This window comes from Notothenia rossii (genome assembly GCF_949606895.1).
Source record: "Notothenia rossii genome assembly, chromosome: 7".
NCBI lineage: Eukaryota > Metazoa > Chordata > Actinopteri > Perciformes > Nototheniidae > Notothenia > Notothenia rossii.
In genome coordinates this window covers 75,497,892-75,522,258 of record NC_136905.1, presented here as the reverse complement: position 1 = coordinate 75,522,258, position 24,367 = coordinate 75,497,892, and the positions used below count along the sequence as shown (strand labels likewise).

The following is a 24,367-nucleotide window of genomic DNA, read 5'->3' as shown; positions in this document are numbered from 1 at the left end:
AATCCACTGAAAGTGAGAGTTTACTTTGTTTTTATAAATATCCCTTAAAAATAGATTGTTTTGTTCATCTTATATCACGTGGATGGATGGAAATGATTGTAGGCTACGATAAAACTTGATCTAAAAGCCTAATATCGGACCTCCGAGGAAACAACTCCACGGTCCTCCAGGCTCCAGCGGTCCGCGACCCGCAGTTTTGAAACCTCACAATTAACATGTGTTGACGCTGGAAGGCGGGTGTTAGTAGTCCCTCTGATCCATCAAGTCGGTCATTGGACTCGGAGAGGCGCGTGTTGGTCGAGCTCGCAACGGTAAGTGATTTTGACTCAAACATTTTCAAGTGTTTTATTTAGCGCTCGTGTCTTCAACTTTTCCGTGGATATCTCGCGAAGCCTGAATGGGTTTTGTGTGTAAGTGAAGTGTCAAAACTGTTCAAGTAGTCACAGAAGGACTCACTCAGACATCCAAATGTGCATTCCTAATATAGATTGCTTGATGTGATGAGAAGTTGTGGGGTTTTGTATTTCTTGAGATTGCTTTCACTGTAATTAGACCTGAGAGGATACGTTGATTAATCGACTGATTGATTGAAATGGAAATTTATTTTTGCGACACTTTGTATTTATATGGTCACGCATTTACTAAAATAAATGTTGGTTCAAGCTTCTAAGATGTTACGATTTGAGACTTGTTATATAATATATCCTTTCAAATGTAATGTACTGCTAGTGTTTTAGAGGCTGGTTTGTTTGAAAACGATTTAAACATTTAAATATGTAACACTCTTTCTGGTTTCACTTCTCACCATTCCCTCACCCACTCACCTGTTGCACAGTTTGCGTTACACACACCTGTCCGCGCAAAAAAATAGGTAGTAGAATAACCTCCCTTCTCCATTACTCCTTAAGGCGACATGAAGTAGGAACTCAAATGCTACACATGTATATGTGATGGGAATCTGCTCAGAAGACTACCTCGTTTAACAAAGAAAAAAGTAGATGAATGTATTAAAAACGATATATTGCAGCTTTAATTGTACTTTCTGTATATATGTAATAAACATCAACTCGACCAGCTGCAAAATAAACTGATGCTGAAATGTTAATGTATCAGTAATAATAATCCAATAATATGAAACCGGGGTCATTCGTTTGTCCAACAAGTGCTCTGAACATTTATGGTGAAAAATTATAAATACAGTTTAGTCGTTGTATTTCTGCTTTTAAACAAGAAATAGATGCAAGTGTTTTATAGAACGAGAGAAAAGGTTTATACTTGTGAAGCTTGCAGTGCTCTTCTTTTGTTGACACTGTATACAATAGACGTAGGGGAAATACAGGAAAGTGTCACCAAGCAGTCCAGTACTACAATTCTACTTTAAACAACATCTCCAAAAATGAGTTGAATCAAGATCTTTCAGTATGGGGTTACCGGAACCGAAGCGTTACAAGCTTCACAAAGATTGGATTCATTGAAGAGCTTTTACATTAGATTTATATTATTTATATTTCACCTGTCCTTGGGGATGCTCCATAATAAGCCTGAACTCTCTTGAAGTTAAAATGCTGATAATCATAAAAGGTTAGACCTGATGTTTAGTCTTTATTATGATGGATGAACCAGATAAATGTAAACACAAACACCCTTTAGACCCACCATAAGAAATCAGATTGTCTCTTCTTGTACAAACTGACACATTTGCTATGTGGCAACGCCAAGTTGAATAACTGCTAAAGTGCTCAAAACAATCCAAATGTTGTAGTGACACTACTAAACAGGAAGTTTTACAATCAAAATGATGAAATGCATCCTCTACACCAGTGGTTCTCAAACTTTTTCTGTCAGGCCCCCCCCTTTGGAGAAAAAAAAAAGTCGGGCCCCCCCAACACAAATAGTCAGGCTCAGTGGCGGCGCCAGAAATTTATTTTGGGGGTGCTGTGGTGTAGCTTGACGTTTCATAGAGGGTGCTCAAACATTTAGGGTTTCCCATTAATGTACCGGGCGCTACAGTGGAATTTTCTACTGCAACATTCCCCACGCATATACACAGTGAGACAGTTACAATGAAGGCTTGATAATCAGCTCACGGCATAGGGTAAAGTGCTATTTTTATAGGTGGTGTGTGGACCTCACATAGGGGGGTCCGGGGGCAAGCTCCCCCGGGAAGATTTATTTTTAAATATTGAAGTTAAATGCATCAATCTGGTGCACTTTGAGAGCAAAATGAAGAGATCTATGGATACATCTCTCAACACCCATATGAAACAGAACTGTAAACAGATTTACTTTTTCTTTATGGATATTTTACAAATCACCCTTTTAAACGTTATTCTTGTTTTACTGCCATATAGTATTTCATACCTGTTTTTCATTTATTCTCTTATTTTTTTATGACTATAATGATCATATAAACGTGTGCCTCAGAAATAATTGTTTACATTAATCGTGAACAAACCGTTTGAGACCCACTGAGATAACTTAGACTAAAGTGAACTATCTAAACACTGAGAGTCCTTTAGCTCAGGGGTTCCCAACCCCCGGTCCGCGGACTGGTACCGGGCCGAGGTGTTACTGCCGGGCCGCGAAATGGCTGTGAGTTTATCGTAATATTTGCAGAATTAGAAATATTTAAAAATATTTTATCATTGTTCATTTATGCACAGAGAAAGTTACCGGTGCGCCAATAGGAAGTGGAGCACACAGGAGACAACCGTTTAATCGCAGACTGTTATGTTTATGTGGGGAAGTGGCAGTGCATACATTATTTGAGATATATTTCGAACTCGGACTTCATTTTAAGGACATTGCGGCCAGGGGTGTAGAGCTATTTTTTTTATTTGTAAAACCTCCTTCACTTCATGAAATGGCTGCAGCATCAGGAGGCAGCCTCTGAGAAGTGCAGCACCAGCGTGTACACACAGCCTTCACTGTGTTCCCCACTGCAGGCTGCTACGTTTCACACACACACACACCGAACGGCCTGAATATTACCCCTATTACTCGTTGTATGAAGGAAATGTCCGGTCACAAAGGCACATGATGTGTGTGTGTATGTGCTCTGCTCAGCTCCGCTGTGTGTGTGTGTATGTTCGGTGTGTTTGTGTGTGTCCAACAACGGCATTTGTTTTCAAATTACCATGAACAGTAATTACACACATCTGGCCAACTCCATAGGTATGTGGGTGTTCCCAAAATAAGTTAGTTTAATCTTAATCTCGATGTAGTTCTAAATGCTGTCGGAGTGCACCGGAACGAACGCCCCGGTATGACGTTATTATGGCTGGCAAACAAGCCTAGGGGTCTCCCTGACATTTCAGTTATATCAATATGTGTACAGTGGTCCTAATTTGTTTTGATTGTATCCTGGTTTTAAACGTTGTTAATATGTTTTGGATGCATATTGTTCTATTATTTGTTACATACAATGTAACAGCCTTATATTGCCATATTAGGCTATATTATATCATATATTATATTAATATTTGTAAAGCGGTCCTAATTTTTTGTTTTAATTGTATCCTGGTTTTAAACGTTATTAATATGTTTTGGATGCATATTAGTATTTCTTCAGGCTGTTAAAAACAATTAGCCTCTGTTGCCACCTGCTGGTGAGTAAATATTAAAATCAGCTAAAATTGACAACCGGTCCGCAAATTTTTTTTAATGTATCTGCCGGTCCTTGGCACAATAAAGGTTGGGAACCCCTGCTTTAGCTCACTGAGTCTCTCAGTCTGACAGGAGAGGACTCTCCTCCACTTTGTTGTTGAAAAAGCTCCTTATGTCCGTTAGCGTAGCTCGCTAGCACCAGAAGCTAACAACAACGATCCCCGGTACCAGTGCGCTCTCTCTCTCTCGCTCGCGCACACAAAATGGCTCGTTCCACACACACACAGAGCCGAGCTTTAATGAAACACAGAGAACCAGACGTAATAGTACTGCATCATATTATTTTCGAATAAATAATTTTTCAATTTATGATTTTTTATTTTTTTATCTTTTACATTTTTACCATTTTTCCTCCTGGTCTCTCGCGCCCCCCCTGGTATGCCTTTGCGCCCCCCAGGGGGGGCGCGCCCCCCACTTTGAGAACCACTGCTCTACACTGAGTCATTCTTGGACATCTGGCCCTTTCACCGTGTGAATCTTTGTCAAATTTGACATTATGTTCTCATTGTTGGATATAAGGCAAATGTATGTAAATAGCATCTTTCAACACAAGGCAATTCAAAGTGCTTTCCAAAAATAAAGAGAGCCTTAAGATATAGTGCAGCGGAATCACAAAATATAAATTGACATTTAAAATCGTAATTTAAAAGAGGTGAGAGTTGTAGTAAAGTACATTTACTCAAGTTTTGAGTAATAATAGGTTATAATAGGAGGCGTGTGGCGCAGTGGATAGAGCCTTGGTGTTGGGATCAGGGTTCAAACCCCACTGCACTCAGCATGTCGTTGTGTCCCTGGGCAAGACACTTCACCCCAAATTGCTCCTGTGGGGATTGCCCACAGTATTGAGTGTGTAAGTCACTTTGGATAAAAGCGTCTAACAAATGACATGTAATGTAATGTAATGTTAAGATGAGCAACAAAGTCACTTAAAATAGCTCCACCTTTAGCTGTGATAGACACATTTACGCATCAAAAATCTTGTGGGACTTTTACCTAACAGTATTTTCACAATTTGTTATTGGTACTATAAGTAAAATACGTGATTACTTCTCACACCACTGTATGTATTTCCTGTTTTAAGATGTTCAGCATGCAGGGTGTTTGCGCTGAGAGCTTGTTGGTGTGATGGCGGACAGTGAGTGAGCAGGACTGAACCCCCAGGATATACGGGGGGGGTATATGGAGCGGCCCCGGGCCGTGCTGTGGACCTGCCTCCTGGGGGCCGGACTCACCCTGGGTAACATATTCCCTTTTTTTAAATCCAGAGAAAAACATGCAACTATGGAGATATTTGGGACACTGCCATAAGAACTGGAGGATGCAAATCCGTATTATTTGGGACGGGTGTTGATTCATTATGTAAATTAGATCATGTCAGTTGGCTGTAGGTTAGTTACTACCACAACTAATCATGGTGCTGTCTGTTTTTCTTGTTTTGACACGTAGAATGCATCAACGGGTTGGATAAACACCGCCTACTTTTTCATCTGGTTATAAAGATGCAGTTCATCAGTGTGTCTGGTGAAAAGAAGATAAACAATAAGCCTAATAGGAACGTTGTGACGCCAAATTGCCCCAAAAATATGAAATAGTTTAAAGAGCAGTTTACTTCTCAACATTTTCGAAATAATTACGTTTTTTATTTTAATTCTATTTCAGAAAATTATGAAAAAGACAAAAAGCGTGATACTATTAAATATTGACCATCAGGAATAAATAAAACATTAAATTGTGACACAGCTACAACTGAATATTTGTAATTGTGAAATGACTCACCATTGAAACATTGTCAAAATGCAGAAATCTTTCATTAATAGAATACATTTGTTTAAAAATACCCGTTCGTTAAATCGTCACGCAACCCGCGCAGTATTAGTCTTATTTACCAGTCATATGCTCACTACTTCTCAAACTCATTTGAGAGTGATATCTGTTCACTAAGGATTCATATGAGAGAAGAAGAAAAAAACACTGGTAACACAGTGGAGGAATTAATTTATAAAAATAGTCATAGCGTTGGTTAATTATTCCTTTAACAGCAACAATCTATAAAAACAAATTATAAAGAAAAACAAAGAAGTAAATGGTAGCAAATATTGACCACCAGGAGCAAAGGAAACAAGTTCAAGTTAAATTAGGGTAAAAAGTATGCTCTCAAGCAACTGGTTTGTAAAGCGTAGTATGATCATGTTGTGAAATTGAAGGCAATCATCTTGTACAGTCAGGTCTAAGAAGTCCTCAGGCCAAAAGAGCAATGGCATTCTGTGCACAAGTATTTGACAGAATAGGAATCATGTTCATCCTACGCGCCTGATTAGATGGAGATAGTTCTCCAGGGGTTTGTTTCAATACGTTTGTGGAGGATTGAAGGGCTGCCGTTTAGCAACAGTTGGATGATAAAACAGATTCACAGACACCTTATCTCTCCCACGTTTCTCCTTCTTTTGTTTCTTTATTTGCTACCAGTTAAACCCACGTTCTGCCCGAAGGTGTTTCCTAAGCCAATGTTCTCATCAATGACTTGCAGAATGTTCCCCTTAAAGACAGATTCTCTGTCTGTTACTTTAGATGAAAATAAGGAGCCACTCCCCATGCCCCTCTGAGAGATATTTGATTAAAAATAACACAATGGTGCTCTATGAGGAGATACAGGTGATAAGGTGGGGGAGGGGGTTACCTTGGTTGGTGATTGGCTAATGGTTACACAAGCCAAACAAATCGTTATGACATCATAAAGTGGCCAAAATCTGATCAGCTCATTTTCAGACAGGTTTTTATATAAATGGATCAGGACAAAAAGTGAGCAAATCTTTTTTCCTGAAACTTTCAGAATCTCTTTACACAGAGGGGACACATGTTTATGTATAAAAGACATGAAAAAGTGGATTTTGCACAATAGGTGACCTTTTAATGTCGTTAACTCCAGCCTCTCTCCATGAACAGCCTTGCCTCCAGCTTTCTCCATTACGCTCCCCGAGGCGCAACCCCCCGCCCCGCGGCTGCTCCGCTGTGTGTTCCTGAATCGAGCTAATGTCACCTGCCACTGGGAGGCCGGAGACAACCACACGACTCGATACACTCTGCAAGTTCAACTGGTCTTTATGTGAGCAAAACATTCCTTAAATATGTTGGAAGTAGGGATGTAACGATACCAAAAACTCACGGTACGATAATATCGCGATAACAAGTCCACGGTACGGTATTTATCGCGATATTGAATAATAAAGGGAAGAAAAAAAAAATCATAAATTTTTTTTTTTCAATAAAACATTTTTTTATTCGGAAAATATTTCTTTATTACATAATAAATCTGATTTTTACAGCCTTTTTGTAGGATAGCAGTATTTTAAAGTGTCAAAAACAAAGTGACAGTAACAGACTGGAACAAGAAAACCCAGTGTTTTTGTAACTACTGGTACTACCCAACAAAGTAAGCATTTTCTTTATGCAACTGCATCTCACAAATAAACAAGGACATTTAATAATCAGACCCTGCAATAAAATAAATCAAGTTTCACTTTAGTTTTTCAAGTAACTCAACTCAAACTCACTAGTCACTCACTCAGCATCATCAGACAGGTTTTTAGGAATATGAGAATGTCCACATTTCCAGGTATTTATAAGCTGGGGTGTTTGGGCATTTACAATATCCCCTGCTCTGGAAACAACTCTCTCGCTTGGTACTGATGTTGCTGGGACACCAGTGGTCGCGTTAACCGAATATTTTATTTAACAATGACGGAAAAATCTGAAAGCAGTCTGTCATTTTGACAGATTAGAACAAACTCGGAACAGCGCCAACGTTTCCCCGCAGCGAGGCTCTGGTGTTATGCCGTGTTATGCATGCCCTCCAAAAGGAAATGATATAGTTCCCAAACCGTACTTTGCCGTACAGATCAATACATGTCTGGGAGGTTTTGCTTCACGCTGTGCGCGTCCCGCGAGGTGCATGCACACACGGCATAACACCGCCCCCCCCCCACCCCCCGTTGACAGTTCACGAGCATGCTCTATCGTGAACTGTTCAGACCCGACGGGTAATAAGGGATTATGACGGATATTTTACGATCCTGTCTGTCAAAATGACGGACAGCGAAAAAGTCTAACGCCAGGCTTATTGACATGGCGAGATATAACTATATGGTTGGTACTTGTCAATGTCTCTAGGTGTGTAAATGTAGCCCTGTAAATACGATGTCCTTTTGTGTTATCTGTTGTTTTATTTTCATGTTGTAACCTACTTGCTGCCATGTTGGACAGGTCTCTCTTGAAAAAGAGATCGATGATCTCAATGGGACCACCTGGTTAAATAAAGGTTTAAAAAAAAAAAAACTGTTTAAAAAAAAAAAAAAAATTTTTAAAATTTTTTTTTTTTTTAAAATCGCGGTAGATTTTGTCAGTCTCACGACGGTATTGGGAAATTTATTTACCGCGATACCGCGATACTCGGTATATCGTTACATCCCTAGTTGGAAGTCATGCTCATCTTTTTGTTATAAAATGTTTGTTTTTATTGTCTGGGGGATACGGTTGTTTTCTTTGTGTGTAGTCAATGTGTGACTTTAATGGGATAGGATTATTCAGTAAGACAAATGTCAACCGGGAGAGACTGTTTTTCTGATGAAAGATTATTTATTGAGATGATATAAATAATTATTAATCGAGGACCCCATTTGAGGACCCCATTGTGATATCATGTATCTGGGTAGAATAGGAAGAATTTGTTCTTGAACTGGGATTTGCCCTGTATGCCATAGCACAGGATTTTATTTTATATTAAACCCATCACACCTTTGTTCCCTGTGTGGAACATTTGCATATTTTGTTTCAACATGCATTTGGTCCGCGTTGTCCTTTCAGGTGTTGTTCTGTTATTTGCACATTGCCAAATTACAACTGTAGCCCGAAACAATGTGTTTGTCTGTCTCTCAATTATTTTCCCAAATGTGTCAGCAACACACTTTTCATCCTACCCCTCTAACCTTTCTTAATTTTTTTTATGACCTATCATTTAGTTAGGTTTTTTCTAAACAGTGTTTAATTCATTATCATCAGTAACAGTAACAGTGGATGCAGATACCACAGAAAAAATGACAAACAAATTACATTTTTTTAACATTTTACTTGATAAACCGCTTCCCTTTTACATTTCTGCAGCCTGTCAAGATTAAACGCCTGAAACGATCTTTTCTTAAACTGAGTTGCTGTTAAACAGGAAACACATAGTATCTGATAGTGTCTCAGATGTACCTTTGATATCAGACAGGATTTGTCTATGCTGTACTTGGAAATCCTGTCCACTAAATTAATCTGATTGTATTGTACCCTAAAAGCCTAACTCACCTATCACTTAGGTTTGTTTCTTTCTAAATATCAAAAGAATGATGCAGACATTATGCAGATAGCTTAACTACTCTTCCTTCCAACCTGTACCTTCTAACCCAACATTTATTTTTCTGCCTGCAGTTCGAACCCAACACGGGGCGTCCTCTCATCAGACTGCACAACAGATTCCTTCCTCCGGCTGTAAGACTCCTCAACTCATCCTCCGTATTCCTGCTTAATATTAGTTTTTTGTTGTTTAGCATCATGGACTAAAACTTAAAGGGGCCATATTAAGCTTTTTTTGGGGGGGGGGGGTTTCCCCTTTTCTGTAGTGTGTTATATAGGTTTTTGTGCACATGAGAGGTCTGCCAAGGCTAAAATCCCAACGTTCTTTCCAGTGGGAGTTTCTCCCTTTCTAATTAATAAATACAATTCAGGTCTTTAGTTTGCTCTCAATAGTATGAACCCCCTCTGCGGCCCTCAGTTCTCTTGGGAGGCTGTTCCACATTCAGGGGCCGTAATAATTCCTTACGAGGGTCTTTGTTTTTAACTGGAGACATGATTAAGGCCAGCACCAGAAGACCTGAGGGTTCCATAGGGTTCATAAGAAAAGCTCATTTGATTTAGTTTGTGTCAGCATTTTAGCTTGTCTGTTACATGCGAAGGCCTCAGTCTATAATCTGCTTTGAATCTCACATTGGTGTGACTCTTGGTATGCTGCACTGAGATGATAAGAATCGCACAGCGTCCACATCAACTCTTAACTTTTTTTGGGTGAATGTTGCAACATTTCAGATGGTATTGAGTGGGAGCCGTGTGTGTGAGCAGTATTGTGATGTGTGCTAAGTAATGTGTGTGTGACTGACAGGGCTTGTGATTTTGTGCCTCCTTGTTGACTTGAGAACTCAGATGAACCTTGTTTTTAAATGCTTCTGTTTGTGTTAATGGGTATGTATTTCTAATTTTATGTGCATTTGGGGAAGCACAGACCACCAAATAGCTCTGACAAAAAGTTCACCTGCATCACGCCTAACACCCGCTGCACGGCGACGTTAGAAAGTATTGATGTGAGGAACTGCTTCTGCATCAGCATCACAGCACACGGCCCCAAACATAACATCACATCCCGACCCCGCTGTCAGTCAGGCAGGACTGAAGGTGAGGCCCTTGTACTTCTTTCTACTAACTATGTTATTTTTCCTCTTTTCCATCTCACTGATTTCTCCCTTTCTTTCTCAGTGATGTTGCCTCCAGCGGATTTGACAAGCACAAAGTCAGTCGGCGGGAGTCCTCGGTGTCTGACTGTAACCTGGAGACGCACCTTGTCTGTGTTTCCTGTGGCTGCCTCTGAAATCAAAGCGGGAAAACTGAACTCCCAGATAGAGTTCAACTTCACAGCACAGGGGCAGGTCTGACACTCCCAAATACACACAAAACAAAATGACACTTGCATAAAGGAACACATTCAGAAATAAAGTTAAGGAGCGGGGTGTAGATTTTTTTCAGAAATGGAAACATGTTGCTCAAAGTCGAGACCAAATGTACAATATCTAGATCCCATGGCAGAGTGTGGGAGAGAAACTCAGCCTTTGCAGAACGTTTACATGCACAAAACCCTATAACACGGTCAGCCTCTCCGCTCACACAGGGTTCAATGAGGGACGGAAAGAGCAGGCTTTGGGTGTAACACAGGGGTTTATTGTTAAACATACACAAAACACGTTGCCTGTGCGGGATCCTTCACAGGTCCTTTGGTGTCCTTCTAGGATCCAGCCTACTGCAAGACAGACCAGAACCAGGTTACCACATGCTTTTAGGGACTGATTATCTGATTCTGATCAGCTGTCTGGCCTCCTGCTGAGCCACTCCCTTCACTCCAGCAGCCCGCGCCCTAACCACACCCCGCTGCCACAAACACACTACAGGAAAGGGAAACCCCCAACAAATCACAATAGGGCCCCTTTAAATGTTTTGGGATTGATCCAAAGGATGTCCCAAAAAATCTAAGAAACTGGGACAAAATGTAAAAACCTGTTAGGCTTCCTTGCATGGTTAGTTAAAACACTGTTAAGCTGTTTTATTAATAAAGTTAAGTATTACTGTTTTAAAATAAAGACTAATTTAAGGAAAGACAAAATGTGAAGCTTCCTCTAACGCGCACCTTACTTTTCCCGATTATTTATCATATCCTCCAGAGACCCACCCATTCATTTTTGTCCTCTGTGGAGCACATTGGGTTTTGGTCCATTACTTTGAGGTCATACATGCCACAGCATTGAGCCCAATTGTACTCCACAGAGGACGTCCTGAGCTTTTCAAACTTATGACATATTTGGGGGTGTGGCTTTGAAAAAGATAATTTCATTGTATTTCAAAATGGCGTCCATCAACACAAGCACTGTTTATAGAAAGAGAAATGGTACGTTTGTAATTTTGTATTTACCAGTGTTTTGTGAGTTCAATATTTTTTATTATTTACAGTAAAGGAACATCTTAGGAGTTAGTGTAGTGAGTTTTCAGAGCAGTGTAATACTTGTTTGACTTAAAACTAAATGTTTTTATGAATGTCCTCTGAGGACATGGGGATTTGCTAACTTTTTTATTTCCCCCATTTTACAACACAAATGGAGTCCACTATGGGCCAAAATTAACACTTAGGTTTCTGTAGGGTTCATGGCAGACGATGCAGTGGGAAAACATACATCAAGTGTCAGATGTATCTCTGCATTTCAAAAAAGGATGGAGTACTACAAATGAGGGGCTCAATATTTGTTGCATTGAGTTGTTGTGCTCTAATGTTGTCTAAATGTACTTGTATGTTAATGTTGTTTGTAAACTATGCTTCACATAGCTAACACCCAATGTCCTCTACAAAGGACACACAATAAAATACAAATATATATTTTTAGTTTTTGTTAGTCATTATGTTTATACCTCCCTAAAGACTTGTGTGATAAAAAAAAAAAGGAAATTTGAAACCTTTTTCTTTCTGGGTCTCAGGAGGCTATACAGATCCATGCTCAGGTCCAAAATGTGACGGTGACAGGCGACAGCTTCTGTTATGAAGTTTGTATCTTCAGGCCGGACACTTTGTACAACATCCGGCTCCGTCATCGCTTCAGGGGCCCAGAGAGTCCATGGAGCCCGTGGAGCAACACCTGCCTGGGGAAGACAGGAGAGGACGGTGAGGGGAAACTGACTTTACAAAATGGTGTAGGCTACCGTGTGTTGAAACGCTGTAGCTCCTACTCTATAAGAAAGCCAGTAGAGGATATCACGATGAAATAGTTAGGGTTGAAACTACAGCTATGCTTGCAGCTCTGCGGTTAAAGGTCGGCATGCTAATTTTGTACTCATTGGCTGATGGTAATGTCATATTTCTCAAGAATGGAAAATCTGCCCAGATACAATGGCAGGAATTCATGGATGTGTGCCATGTTTTTAAGGCAATTCATCCGGCACACTTATTTATCCAAAATTGTATTGGCTACATTTTAAAGTATTTTTAACCTTACTAAAATCCAAGTAAGGTTGGATGCCACAAATGTTTGAACTACTATCCAAATGTAGTTGAAACTTTTGTGGCATTCCCTCTTTCCTCATTGATGCTGTCTTTTTAATAGCTTTTTGTCGACGTGATGTGTGAATACTAAGTCCTCTTTAATCCGTCCCAAAGAGACATTCCCCATGAAGCCACACATGTCATATCCTCTTGATGCTAAGTTTAGGACTTATCCTCTGGACACCATGACTGTCTAGAAAAGTCTGTGCCAAGCCATTCAGTGAATGTTGGCACTAGAGGAAGTCCTCACATCAGCAATATGCATAGTCATACCAGTTTGTCATCTATTTTCTGTGGAACAGCAGGGTGGGGTCCAGAACCACTCCAAAAATAATATCTGAACTGGTCTGAACCTGTTGTTATCTCTTGACACAATCTACTGCACCTTACATTCCCCTTCTTCCATTTACCAGCTCCATCTGCAGCACCAGCCTTCTGGAGGCAAGTGAGACAGACAGACAAGAGGGGTTGGAGGCTCATCACACTGCTCTGGAAGGTGTGTGTGTGTGTGTGTCTGTGTGTGTGTGTGTGTGTGTGCGTGTGTGTGTGTGTGTGTGTGTGTGTGTGTGTGTGTGTGTGTGTGTGTGTGTGTGTGTGTGTGTGTGTGTGTGTGTGTGTGTGTGTGTGTGTGTGTGTGTGTGTGTGTGTGTGTGTGTGTGTGTGTGTGTGTGTGTGTGTGTGTGTGTGTGTGTGTGTGTGTGTGTGTGTGTGTGTGTGTGTGTGTGTGTGTGTGTGTGTGTGTGTGTGTGTGTGTGTGTGTGTGTATATCAAGACTGTCTCCTTTCATTGCTTTGAGCTTTAGCGTTTTACATTTTAATAACTTTCGGATCTGATTAGTTTTTAATCACCATCACTACACCTCCTCAATGCCAGCCCCTAATTTGTTTTCTATCTGAAACTACCTTTTTATTGCGTTTATAGTCTGATTCAACCAAACTGAAATAGCTGGAGAAAGAGGGAATTTAATTTCATACAATCTCTGTTTATATATAAGGATATTCTGATTATACCTCCATCATCTCACAGCTGCTCACATGTTCTTCTTGCTTGTTGTTTTCTCTCATGGTTCACAGCCTTTGCCTCGCCCTCTAGCAAATGGCAGAGTCCTTTTCTACAACGTGACGTGTCAGACAGAGGGCTCTCACGTCCTGAATGATCACGGGAGCTGCAGAGATTTGCACCTTACGAGTACTTCCTGTAGCTTGCTCCTTCCTGCTGGACGGTGCTCCTGCGCCCTGACGGCCTCCACCTCGGCAGGGGCCTCGTCCGAAGCCCGGATATGGTTCAGTGGAGCCTCTGACACAGGTGGGGTCGCACTATATCAACCATGGGTCAGAAATCAAGGTGTAGACATGGATACTTCATCGCCTGAGACTCTTAACACTCTTGTTGACACTTTGGTCAAATGTATTAGTAAATGGACTGCCTTTTTTATATTGCGCTATTTCAGTCTTTACAACCCCTCAACGTGCTTTTATTAAAGGTCACCTATTTTGCAAAATCCACTTTTTCATGTCTTGTATACATAAACATGTTTCCCCTCTGTGTAAAGAGATTCTGAAAGTATAAAAACCTATCTGAAAACGAGCTGATCAGATTTTGGCCACTTTATGATGTCATAACAATGTTCTGGCTTGTGTAACCATTAGCCAATCACCAAGCAAGGTAACCCCCCCCCCCCCTCCCCCCCTTATCACTTGAATCTCCTCTTAGAGCACCATTGTGTTCTTTTTAACCAAATATCTCTGAGGGGCATGGGGAGGGGCTCCTTATTTTCATCTAAAGTAACAGACAGAGAATCAGCACTTTGGAAACAGGGCTGAAACAGAGGGGATTATGGGATGCTACAATACACGATCTGTTTGGTATTTCGAGCCAAACACTTCAGAGACATGTTTGTATATATCTGAGACCTATAATATATTGATGAGAAACAGTATATTAGGAGACCTTTACGTCAGGATTCACCTATTTACATTGGGTTATGTATTTAGTCCAAGAATACATTGACATGCTGACTATAGTGGCCACAAGACTACTTTGTTACTTTGATACATCTAAATAGGTATGTTTGCTTCAAGATGGGAGTCAAAAGGAGGAAAATCCATTACAAAATCCCATAACAAATATTTTTTCCACTTTGTCACCAGAACAGTTTCAGTGCTACTTTGCATAGATTTCCAAGTCTCTAGAACTCTACTGGAAATATGCATAATTTCTTCCATTGGGATTAATAGAAAAAATACTGAAATCAGAATATTAAACTTCTTAACGTTAATTTTTTTACAGTTTATATTGCCTTTTTCATTTTCTTTCTTATTTCTCTTCAGATCCAGCAGCCCCGAGCCAATTCACTGTAAGTACCCTAAATGACAGTGGATTGGATGTCCGTTGGACGGCTCCAGTGGATCGGTCCATGAATGGCTTTGTGTTGGAGTGGTTTGCAGTCAGAGAGAAAAACAGCAGCGCCCTACACTGGGAACTGCTGAGTCGCTTCTGTACACAGCGGGTCATCACAGGTAATCCAACAATACCTCCAACAGCTAAATGAGTAAGACATGACGCGCCTTTATTTAAACTTTTTGGAGGGATACATCTTAGAATCTATGATTGCCAACTGATTAGTTATTTCCTCTCTATGTTGCTTTAGAGGGAGTGAAGCCCATGGAGTGTTATGCTGTCTCTGTCAGAGCGCTGTATGGGGAACGAGGGGCGGGACAGAACAGGACCACTCACGTTTATACTCGCCAAGGAGGTACGTGGTCTACAGGAAACTATTTTTATCTCATTCCAAGCTGTACAAATAGATTCAGACCAGGACAGCACCATTTCATGTATAAAAGACGTACAAAGGTGTATTTTGCATGATAGGTCCCCTTTAAGTAAACTAAGTGTCATAAATACTGCAGCATTGAAGTATTGTGACCTTAAAATAATATAAGTTTGTAAATAAACCTATTTTAAATCAAGGCATACTATTGTTCTTCTTAATAATTTAACATCAATACTTGATAATAAAAAGTTGCCTCTAAATGAGAGATTGATTAGGGCTTTGTGTTCCAATATAACAGCTGATCAGCTAATACTGTTGCTGGTTTAAAAAAGCATCGAATGGTTTAGGGCCAAAACACATTTCGGATCTCCTGCTAAATCATGAACCATCCAGAACTGTCAGGTCTTCTGGGACGGAGAACTGAACACGGAGACGCAGCGTTCAGTTATTATGCTCCAAATATCTGGAACAAACCACCAGAAACCTGCAGGTCCGCTGCAACTTTGACTATTTTTAAATCCAGTCTGAAGACTTTTCTTTTTGCCGCTGCTTTTAATTGAACTAATCATATCTTACACTGCACTGTAACTTTTATTCATGTATTGTATACCTGTGTTTTTCACGTGTTATGTTTATCTTTGCTTTTGAATGAATGTTTTTATAATGGGTTTCAGCTGCACGATTTCTTAACGTCTTTCATTTTTGTAAAGCACTTTGAATTGCCTTGTGTTGAAAGGTGCTATAATAATAAACTTGCCTTGCCTTAAGGTTGTGCAATGAGGTGGTTATGAGGTGATTCAATAAGAGCTCGACATCTGTTGATTCTTTATCTAATGGTCCCAGTCATGAATTGTTTGATTCAATAAGAACATCTGCGAGATGTTAAACATGACAAGGAAGAAAACAAAAACAAGGAACAAATGGTTTCAAATGAATTCCAGCTGGGGTTTGACTTGTATTGTATTGGTTTCCGCCTCTGCGATTGTGATCACAATGAAAACATCACAAAGATCCTGAGCATAACGTCTTGTTTGTTAGAAAACAATAAAACTGTTGTTTGATTGTATCGTCAGATCAGACAATATCCTCACAGCCGGTTGATGTAATTCCATACAGAGTTGTGGAGGGTAACTTACAAAATGTAATCCTTTACAATTATTAGTTACCTGTGTAAAAATGTAATCGGATAAAAGTAATGTAACTTGATTACTTCTGTTACTTTTGGATTAGCTGAATATCAAATGCAATGCAAGTGAATGCCAAAGGGAAAGAAATATCAAGTGTATATGTAAGAAGAGAAGAATCTCAATTTAAAAACCTGCCTTTCATTAAGCATAATTAGGTAGTAGTCTATAAACAATCCCAAAAACAAACCAGTGGAACTGTAAGGGACAGTTACCTTTTTTTGTAACCTGATTATCCCTCTACATATAATCTGTTACTCCCCAAGCCTGTAACCACATCAGTCGTTGCTAGATGTGGAAGAAGTTCTCAGATCTTGTACTTGACTAAAAGTAGAAGTACCAGAGCATAGGAATACTCTGTTACAAGTACAAGTCCTGCATTCAAAGTCTTACTCAGTTAAAACAACACAAGTATTATCATCAAAATATACTTAAAGTAGCAAAAGTAAAAGTATTCATTATGCAGAATATCCCATTTCAGATGAATACATATTGATGCATTGATGTGTTTATCAAAGCTGGTAAAGGTGCAGATAGTTTTAATTACTCTGTATACTGCAGGGTAGCTTGTGAACTTACTCCAGGTGGAGCTCTTCATTTTTGAGTTGATTATATTTCACATTTGTAATCCAAATCTGCAAAGTACACAATTTACCTCTGTATTTCTACTCCACTACAATTCAAAGTAGCACAACATTGAAATACTCAAGTAGAGTACAAGTAACTGAACATTGTACTTAAGTAAATGTACTTAGTTAATTTACAGACAGGGATCCAGTCTTATTCTCACTACATTGAGATTGTTCATTGTTGTTGTTGTATTAATGTCTAAATGTGTGCATATGTATAAATGTATCGGTTGATTGTGTATATATATATATAGTTACATATTTTTTATATCTTTGTTATTGTATTCGGGATTGTGGGAAACGATATTTCGATCTCTCTGTCTGTACACACAAACTGAAAGATTGACAATAAAGTTGACTTTGACTGACTTTGACATGTCCTGTGTCTCTTGTCCCTCTCTGTAGCGCCCTCAGCTGGTCCTAAAGTGTCGGTACATAAGATCTCCGGCAGCAAAGTAGGTCTCACGTGGTTCCCTGTTCCTGTGGAGCTGCTCCACGGTTTCATCCGCAACTTCACAATCTTCTACATCACACCAGACCACTCAACTGAGAGTGAGTGACACACACACATTTAAAGTTAACGTAGGCCTGCACTTTACACGTGTATGAATACAGTTGAGTGTAAAAGGAAACGCTTTACTCTAACAGGCCTGTTGAAAGGGTTTGTGAGTAGGATGATTACACACTCAATGGCTCACACTTTTTTGTCAGTGATCTTATTTCTTTACACTTCAATTGTAGTTCTTTAGGATTAAGTATGTAGTTTGTGTCCTTTCCATTTAATGTTAGATAGATCACCATTACGTTGACTGTTAACACATGTGTATTGTTATGTTTGTGATGCATTCAGTGAATCATTTTAATCCTATAATACATCCCCCATTATTCTCAATACTAATCCATTTTCCACCTTTTAAGAATAGAAAGAAAAACAACTCAAACACAACCATGGAAACAGAAATCAGTTACAGATTATATAACACATGTTTCTAAACACACTGATATAGACTACATTTACCAGTCAAATGTTTTAAGATTATAGATATTATTCTTATTTTTGTGTCCTTGTGAGGGTAATTGAACACTTTGTTTGTAGATATCAAATGTTACTTGTTCATTATCTTTTGTCACATGCTCTTTCTTTTCTTTTTAAATCAGGAGTGACTGTGCCTGGTCAGGCTCTCGGGTACACTCTGGAGGATCTGTCACCGGGGAACTACGACATCTTCATGCAGGCCAACACCGACGCTGGAGCCGGAGCAGCTGGACCCAAAGCTAGAGTACACATAGGTGATACACACACACACACACACACACACACACACACACACACACACACACACACACACACACACACACACACACACACACACACACACACACACACACACACACACACACACAACATCACTGTATCCTCAAAATAAGAGAACACACATTGCTACTGTATATCTTTAAGTGTGTGTGTTTGTGTGTGAAGGCTCAGAGGAAGTCTCCATAGTGCTGTATGCCGCCCTGCCTCTCATCCTGACTTCACTGGCGCTGGTGCTGATGGCCTGCCTGGCCCAGAGCAAGAAGTAAGATCTCAACACAAACACATACGGAGTACAAATACTTCGTTGCTGTACTTAAGTACATTTTCCTGGTATCAGTACTTCACTCAACTACTTATTTTTCTGACGACTTTTTACTTTTACTTCTTACATTTTCAAAACAGTCTCGTTACTTTAGTTTTAATCTGTGTTTTGTGGCGTGATCATTATTATTTAGAGTCATTGCGTGCCTATTGATTTGAACACGATCCGTGTATCCATCATTTCCTGGTCTTCTCTAAAGAAGAGGGACCAATGAAGATGTTGTCATGTTGCCGTTGTTCAGCATGGAAACATTCAGCTAACAATGACATTATTGTTCTATTAATATAAAGGGAGGTCAGGTACTCTTTAAAACAGCTGGTAGTTATGGGTACTTTTTACTTTACCCTTCTCTTGCGTTTCGGGTCAAAAGTGACCGAGTGACTTTTTTTTAATCATAAATATTGTGTTTTTCATCCAATTGCCTCAAGACCTTATGTTATCCTCCACACTAGGCCTCTGAACATATACAATTGATGATCACTTGGAATTGACCGCCATAGAAAATTAATGGGTATGAGTATATTATGTCCATCCTGCAGATGGAAAACATTTCCACACACACACACACACACACGCACACACACACACACACACATACACACACACACACACACACACACACACACACACACACACACACACACACACACACACACACACACACACACACACACACACACACACACACACTGCATGCCCCCTCCCTTACTGTCTCTCATGCAGTTATATTTGTGCCTTGCCCACATTTGACTCATTGACACAATGAGTAGGTGACCGATTAGGCGATTTTCTGTCAGAGAGGCTCTGGACAAATGTTTTGAACCAGATGAAGAGGAGATTGAACCAGACATAGAGGACGATGTCTCAGAAATGGAAGACAACAGCGATCCATGAGCCTGACCAACAGTCAACAGACCAGGAAGAGGCCCCTGAGGGAGAGGAGCCCTGACTATTTATTTTTCTCTAAATATTCATTGAGGAAAACAGTATCTTATTTTATATAACAGTGTCTTATTTTATATTCATCACAGTGAATGCTGAACTTGATGGGCCCACCGGTGGGTCCGGACCATATACTGTAGTTGAAAGTACACAATGAAACACTGACTTGCTTGTATCAAATCAATACATCCCATACATCATTGGAACGGGAATAATCTCAGCTACAACATCAACCAAGCATTTCCATATCCAGTAAACACAGCCTACATGGCAAGCATTTTGATAATATACAGTAATGTACAGTAAGCACTATCTTTGAACTTACTGCAAAATTATAACATGAAATTCACCCCTGGTGTCATTTTGTCTGTCACCCCTTGATTCTACTTGCTTTGACTGTTCAAATGAGATGTCAACCATCAAAATTGGATAAGGGGTTCCAGAGATATCACTGTGCAAAAAAAGAAATACAGGTCAATTTTGACCGAAAATAGTATGGGAAGGGGGATATGACCTAACGCAAGAGAAGGGTTAAGTACATTTCAAAGCCCATACTTCTTTACTTTGAGTACTTTTAGCCAGTACTTCTACTTTTACCAGAGTATTTTTAAACACGAGCATCTGTACTTCTACTTGAGTAAAGGATGTGCGTACTTTTGCCATCTCTGCACATTCCTACTCTAAGTTCAGTGTCACACTTTTACTGGTTGGCCTACTTTGAATATTTGTTAATCATTTCCGGTAATTATTTTGTTGATTCTTTAATGTTTATCCTAACCAATAACCTTGCAGGGTGAAACAGAAGCTGTGTCGAGACATCCCCAACCCTTCCAAAAGCAGCTTGGCCCACTGGAGCCCCAAAATTCATTTGGAGGTAAACTATAAACCCTCTCCTATCAACTGTCTGCTAAATCCTAACACACTGTCAATGGTGGACTTTTACTCGAGACATTTACCCAGAAACATTTTCGAGGAACTTGTACTATACTTAACAATAATAATAATAATAATAATAATAATAATGCAATTTATTTATATAAGCGCCTTTCAAGGCTCTCAAGGTCGCCGAGCGAAATACAAAAACACAAAACGAAACACCAGCAGAAAAACAGGACAATATAACCAATAAGAACCGAGTGTCATGTGATCAGGGTGGATATGCCAGTGGGAAAAGATATGATTTGAGACGTGATTTGAAATGGAGAGAGATTTCTGTAATGCAATTTCAAGTTAGTTATAGTTTGACATCAGGATTTGTACTTGTAGCAGAGTATTTCTACACTGTGGAATAACTCATTTACATAAGTATAATATTAGTACTTTGTCCACTGCTGCATACTGTAGGCCCACATATTAAGAACTGCTTACCCAGCACACTGACATAGTTGGAGACTAGTTGTCCAACAAAGTGGATCATTTAGCAGCTGACGAGCCACATATTTCACTCAGAATTTGGTAGAGACCAAAACACGAGGTAAAACAGAGTGCATTGAAGTCACTAGATGGCCAGAAGCAAATTTTGAAATGAATAACAATCTTTTCTCTGTACTGGATGCGTAAATATGCAAACATGTTTGCAATATCAACTTAAAAGGTACGATAATAAATAAAAAAAACTGTATTGTTGTGTCACTTGTTTGTGCTGCTCCCTGCTTATTGCAGGTTTAACGAGCAGAAAGTTAAAAACTGTTAACCCCCAAAAAATCCTTTTGTCTCTTCACCTCAGAGTATTAAGCGGCCTACGATGGCGGAAAAGGCGGAAATCTTATACTCTGAAGTTATTTTGCTGGATGAATGTGAGCTGCAGAGCCCGGACACAGATCAGGACCTCGACTATCAAAAAAGTCTCCAAACGTATTTCTGTCACCGCAACTCTTCGCTGCCAGTTTCAGGAGCTCCGAAACCTGAAGACACCAAAAAATCTGAGAATGACCCAACTAGAGCCGGGACGACCTCTGACACTGATATATCCTCCATCTACGCCAAAGTCGTCTTCCCTGAGATGCTCCAAAGTGTCCCTTCACTCCTCACGTCCCCGACATATCTCCAATCCAACGCCTGGCAGCACAGCTCTGTCAGCGTTACTGACGTTAAGCGGCAGCTAGGTGGAGACAGTGAACCGTCTGTGAGCTCCAGGAGATCTGAGTCCCCTCCATACCAAACAGATGAGCTGAAAAACGTCCCTCTTTTCCTGAAAAAACATCAGAGCCCTGTCTCCTCTCAATCCTCCTCAGGGCACAGCACCCAGACACCCTTCTTCTCAAAGTCTGTATAAGTCTGTCCCCTCGCTCCGGGCCTGCCCTCATCTTGATGACATTTTGAGTGGATCACCTTCCTCCCACTCTATTTTTGTCGATTTCTCCTACCTCCCTGCAGTGTGACCCATCTCCCCTGCTGTTTGATTTAATTAAAGGGAAATACAACTTTAATTGTTTGATCACAGTGTCAATTGATAATATGTACAACCCCATTGACTTCTTATAAAACATTTCTTTGCATTGAGAGTGAATCAACATTTTTAAATGCTCAATATTATGAATGTAGAAATAATTGAGAAGATTGGATTTTGGATTCGTTTTTCAAGTCAATAAAGGGAGCCAAGTACTGTGATTTTTTTTATCCACCCTCCCCAATGTAAAGTAATGGTGTACATTTATTGCAAACATACTCCTGATTTCTTGACAAATAATAGGTTCCACAGGTACAAAATGTAGTATGAACTGTGAAACAAAGACGTTTATAAAAACAATCATTTGTGGTAATAGGGATTTATTTTTATTTACCTTTGGACAGAGGCTGGCTGTTTTCCCTGTTTCCTCCCTTTCTTGATGCTAAGATAATTGTCTGTACAGAAATTGTACAGTCATGACTTGAAATCAAAATACTATTTTAATTACAGTCGCGCTGTATGAGTAAGACATGACAAAACATGAAAAAAATCAAAGTTTTATTTGTAAATGACTTGTGATATTTTTTGTTTGATCCACTGTGAAGGTTTTATAATGTGTTGTGAACATTGTGCTACCAGAGACAGCTGATTCCTATACTGGACAGTTTGTTTGAGACATTCTTTGAATACTGAGGAATGTAAATAAGAAGAATGCTGCTTGCACGCAACAACATCTTCTGTAAATACTGTTTACACTGATGTTTGAGAAGGCCTGTTTTAACTTTTCGTGCTAGTATGCAGCTAAACCCAATAGGACCCACCGTGACACAGGTGTCACATGACATTTAAATGTTCTGGAAAGTTCCTCATACAGCTTTAGCCTTGTTTATATCTGATTAATTCCCTAAGTGACACACACTGAACAGTCCGGTGGGTCATGGGCCAGGTCATGTGATTTTGTGTTCCCATAACAACATGTCCAAGATGTCCATGTTTCAGACTAACACATGTGACAGAACTAGATACATTTTGAAAGCTTTTTCTTTTTCTTGCTAAAGGTAACATTTAAGAATTAAAATACTTACATAACATGTCCTTTATTATATTTAACCTGTTGTGAAAACATTTCTTGATCAAATTGATATGAAACAAATTAGATAAATATCGCTGTGAGACTGGTGTCACATCGGGACTTTAACCCTAAACTTTAACAGTAAATTAAGTGAGAGAAATTAATTAAGGAGTGACATATATGCACAATTAGAAATATGATTATGATCTGCTCAGTTCATTTAGCTGAGTCAATTATATTTAGTTAATATATTCTTTATTCTTCAATTCAAAGAATGTTCAAACTAATTTGAAACCAAAAAATCATCCTGATTAATTAAGTTATAAATAAGAGTTACTTTACCATTAAAGCCCAATGTGACATACATGTCACTTTTCAGATATTTCACACTAGGGGGGTTACTTGTCAGAAATGTGATCTATGTGGTCTATTTAGTCTAAATTATGTTCCCCCTAATTTTCCCAAAAGTAAAAATGGGCCTGGGTTCTTATGATGCTCTGGGAAGCCTCACTTTTGGTTATGAAGAAAAACCTAAGACAAACTAAAACCATTTTACAGAAATGATTACTTTACATTTGAAGTAACTTATTGAACACTGCAAACAAAGAATATTTAAAAGTCTGTGTAACAGCATCTCTCACCCTCTAAACGTCATCCATCATGTCCCTGCTGGTCAGTTTCACATATAATTTGTATTGTTTGTTTGAATGTTAAAATGTGCGGTGAACGCATGTACCACCATTTCTACATTTGATCAGAATGCACGCTTTTTGTAAAAGTTTGGATTCATAACTTATTCACCCTGCATAACACTGCTCAATTCGAGTGCCAGTGAGCTATGACAGTGTGACAGGAACCTGAAAATAAATGGATTTCAGCCCCTATTCTGATTATTATCTGTGTGCTTCTCCTACTGTGATAGGGCGATGCATCTCAAGAATGAAAGTACATTTTTTTTCTATAACTAGAAATAAATAGATGGCTTTAAATCAATGGATTTAAAAATACATTTCTTACAAGCACTCTGTGGAACACGTGGCAAAAAACTGTGATTAAATACTGTGAGTGATCCCCACTGGGGCCTAAACGTCTCTTATGCTACTCACACTGGATTCGTTTTTGGATTCTGATTTTTTCTGATTTTATCAGCAGAATGCAATATTAAGATAAGCCATCCACTGTTATATG

At 39.4% G+C, this 24,367-nt stretch overlaps 1 protein-coding gene across 3 annotated transcripts; it reads left to right on the top strand.

Moving 5' to 3' along the window:
• The first annotated feature begins 268 nt into the window (after nt 1–268).
• On the top strand, nt 269–24,063 carry LOC307013315 (interleukin-31 receptor subunit alpha). Of its 3 annotated transcripts, none has more exons than XM_079640664.1 (16): nt 269–311; nt 4,748–4,903; nt 6,610–6,769; nt 9,133–9,192; nt 9,980–10,149; nt 10,231–10,400; nt 11,992–12,175; nt 12,967–13,049; nt 13,627–13,858; nt 14,884–15,072; nt 15,204–15,308; nt 17,545–17,691; nt 18,298–18,429; nt 18,626–18,716; nt 20,511–20,592; nt 21,445–24,063. In XM_079640664.1, exons 2-16 carry the CDS (start codon nt 4,846–4,848, stop codon nt 21,991–21,993), a joined length of 2,412 nt encoding a protein of 803 aa, XP_079496790.1. In that variant the 5' UTR covers nt 269–311; nt 4,748–4,845; the 3' UTR covers nt 21,994–24,063. The 3 variants fall into 3 exon arrangements, with proteins under 3 accessions (XP_079496790.1, XP_079496789.1, XP_079496791.1); XM_079640663.1 differs by having other exon boundaries at nt 18,620–18,716; XM_079640665.1 differs by lacking the exon at nt 15,204–15,308 and having other exon boundaries at nt 18,620–18,716.
• Nucleotides 24,064–24,367: the final 304 nt, after the last annotated feature.

Coding starts and splice junctions, on each gene's coding strand:
- LOC307013315 (XM_079640663.1), top strand. CDS start 4,846: ATGGAGCGGCCCCGGGCCGTGCTGTGGACCTGCCTCCTGGGGGCCGGA. Junction 6,770..9,132: donor CAAGTTCAACTGGTCTTTAT/GTGAGCAAAACA, acceptor TTCTGCCTGCAG/TTCGAACCCAACACGGGGCG. Junction 9,193..9,979: donor ACAGATTCCTTCCTCCGGCT/GTAAGACTCCTC, acceptor GGGGAAGCACAG/ACCACCAAATAGCTCTGACA.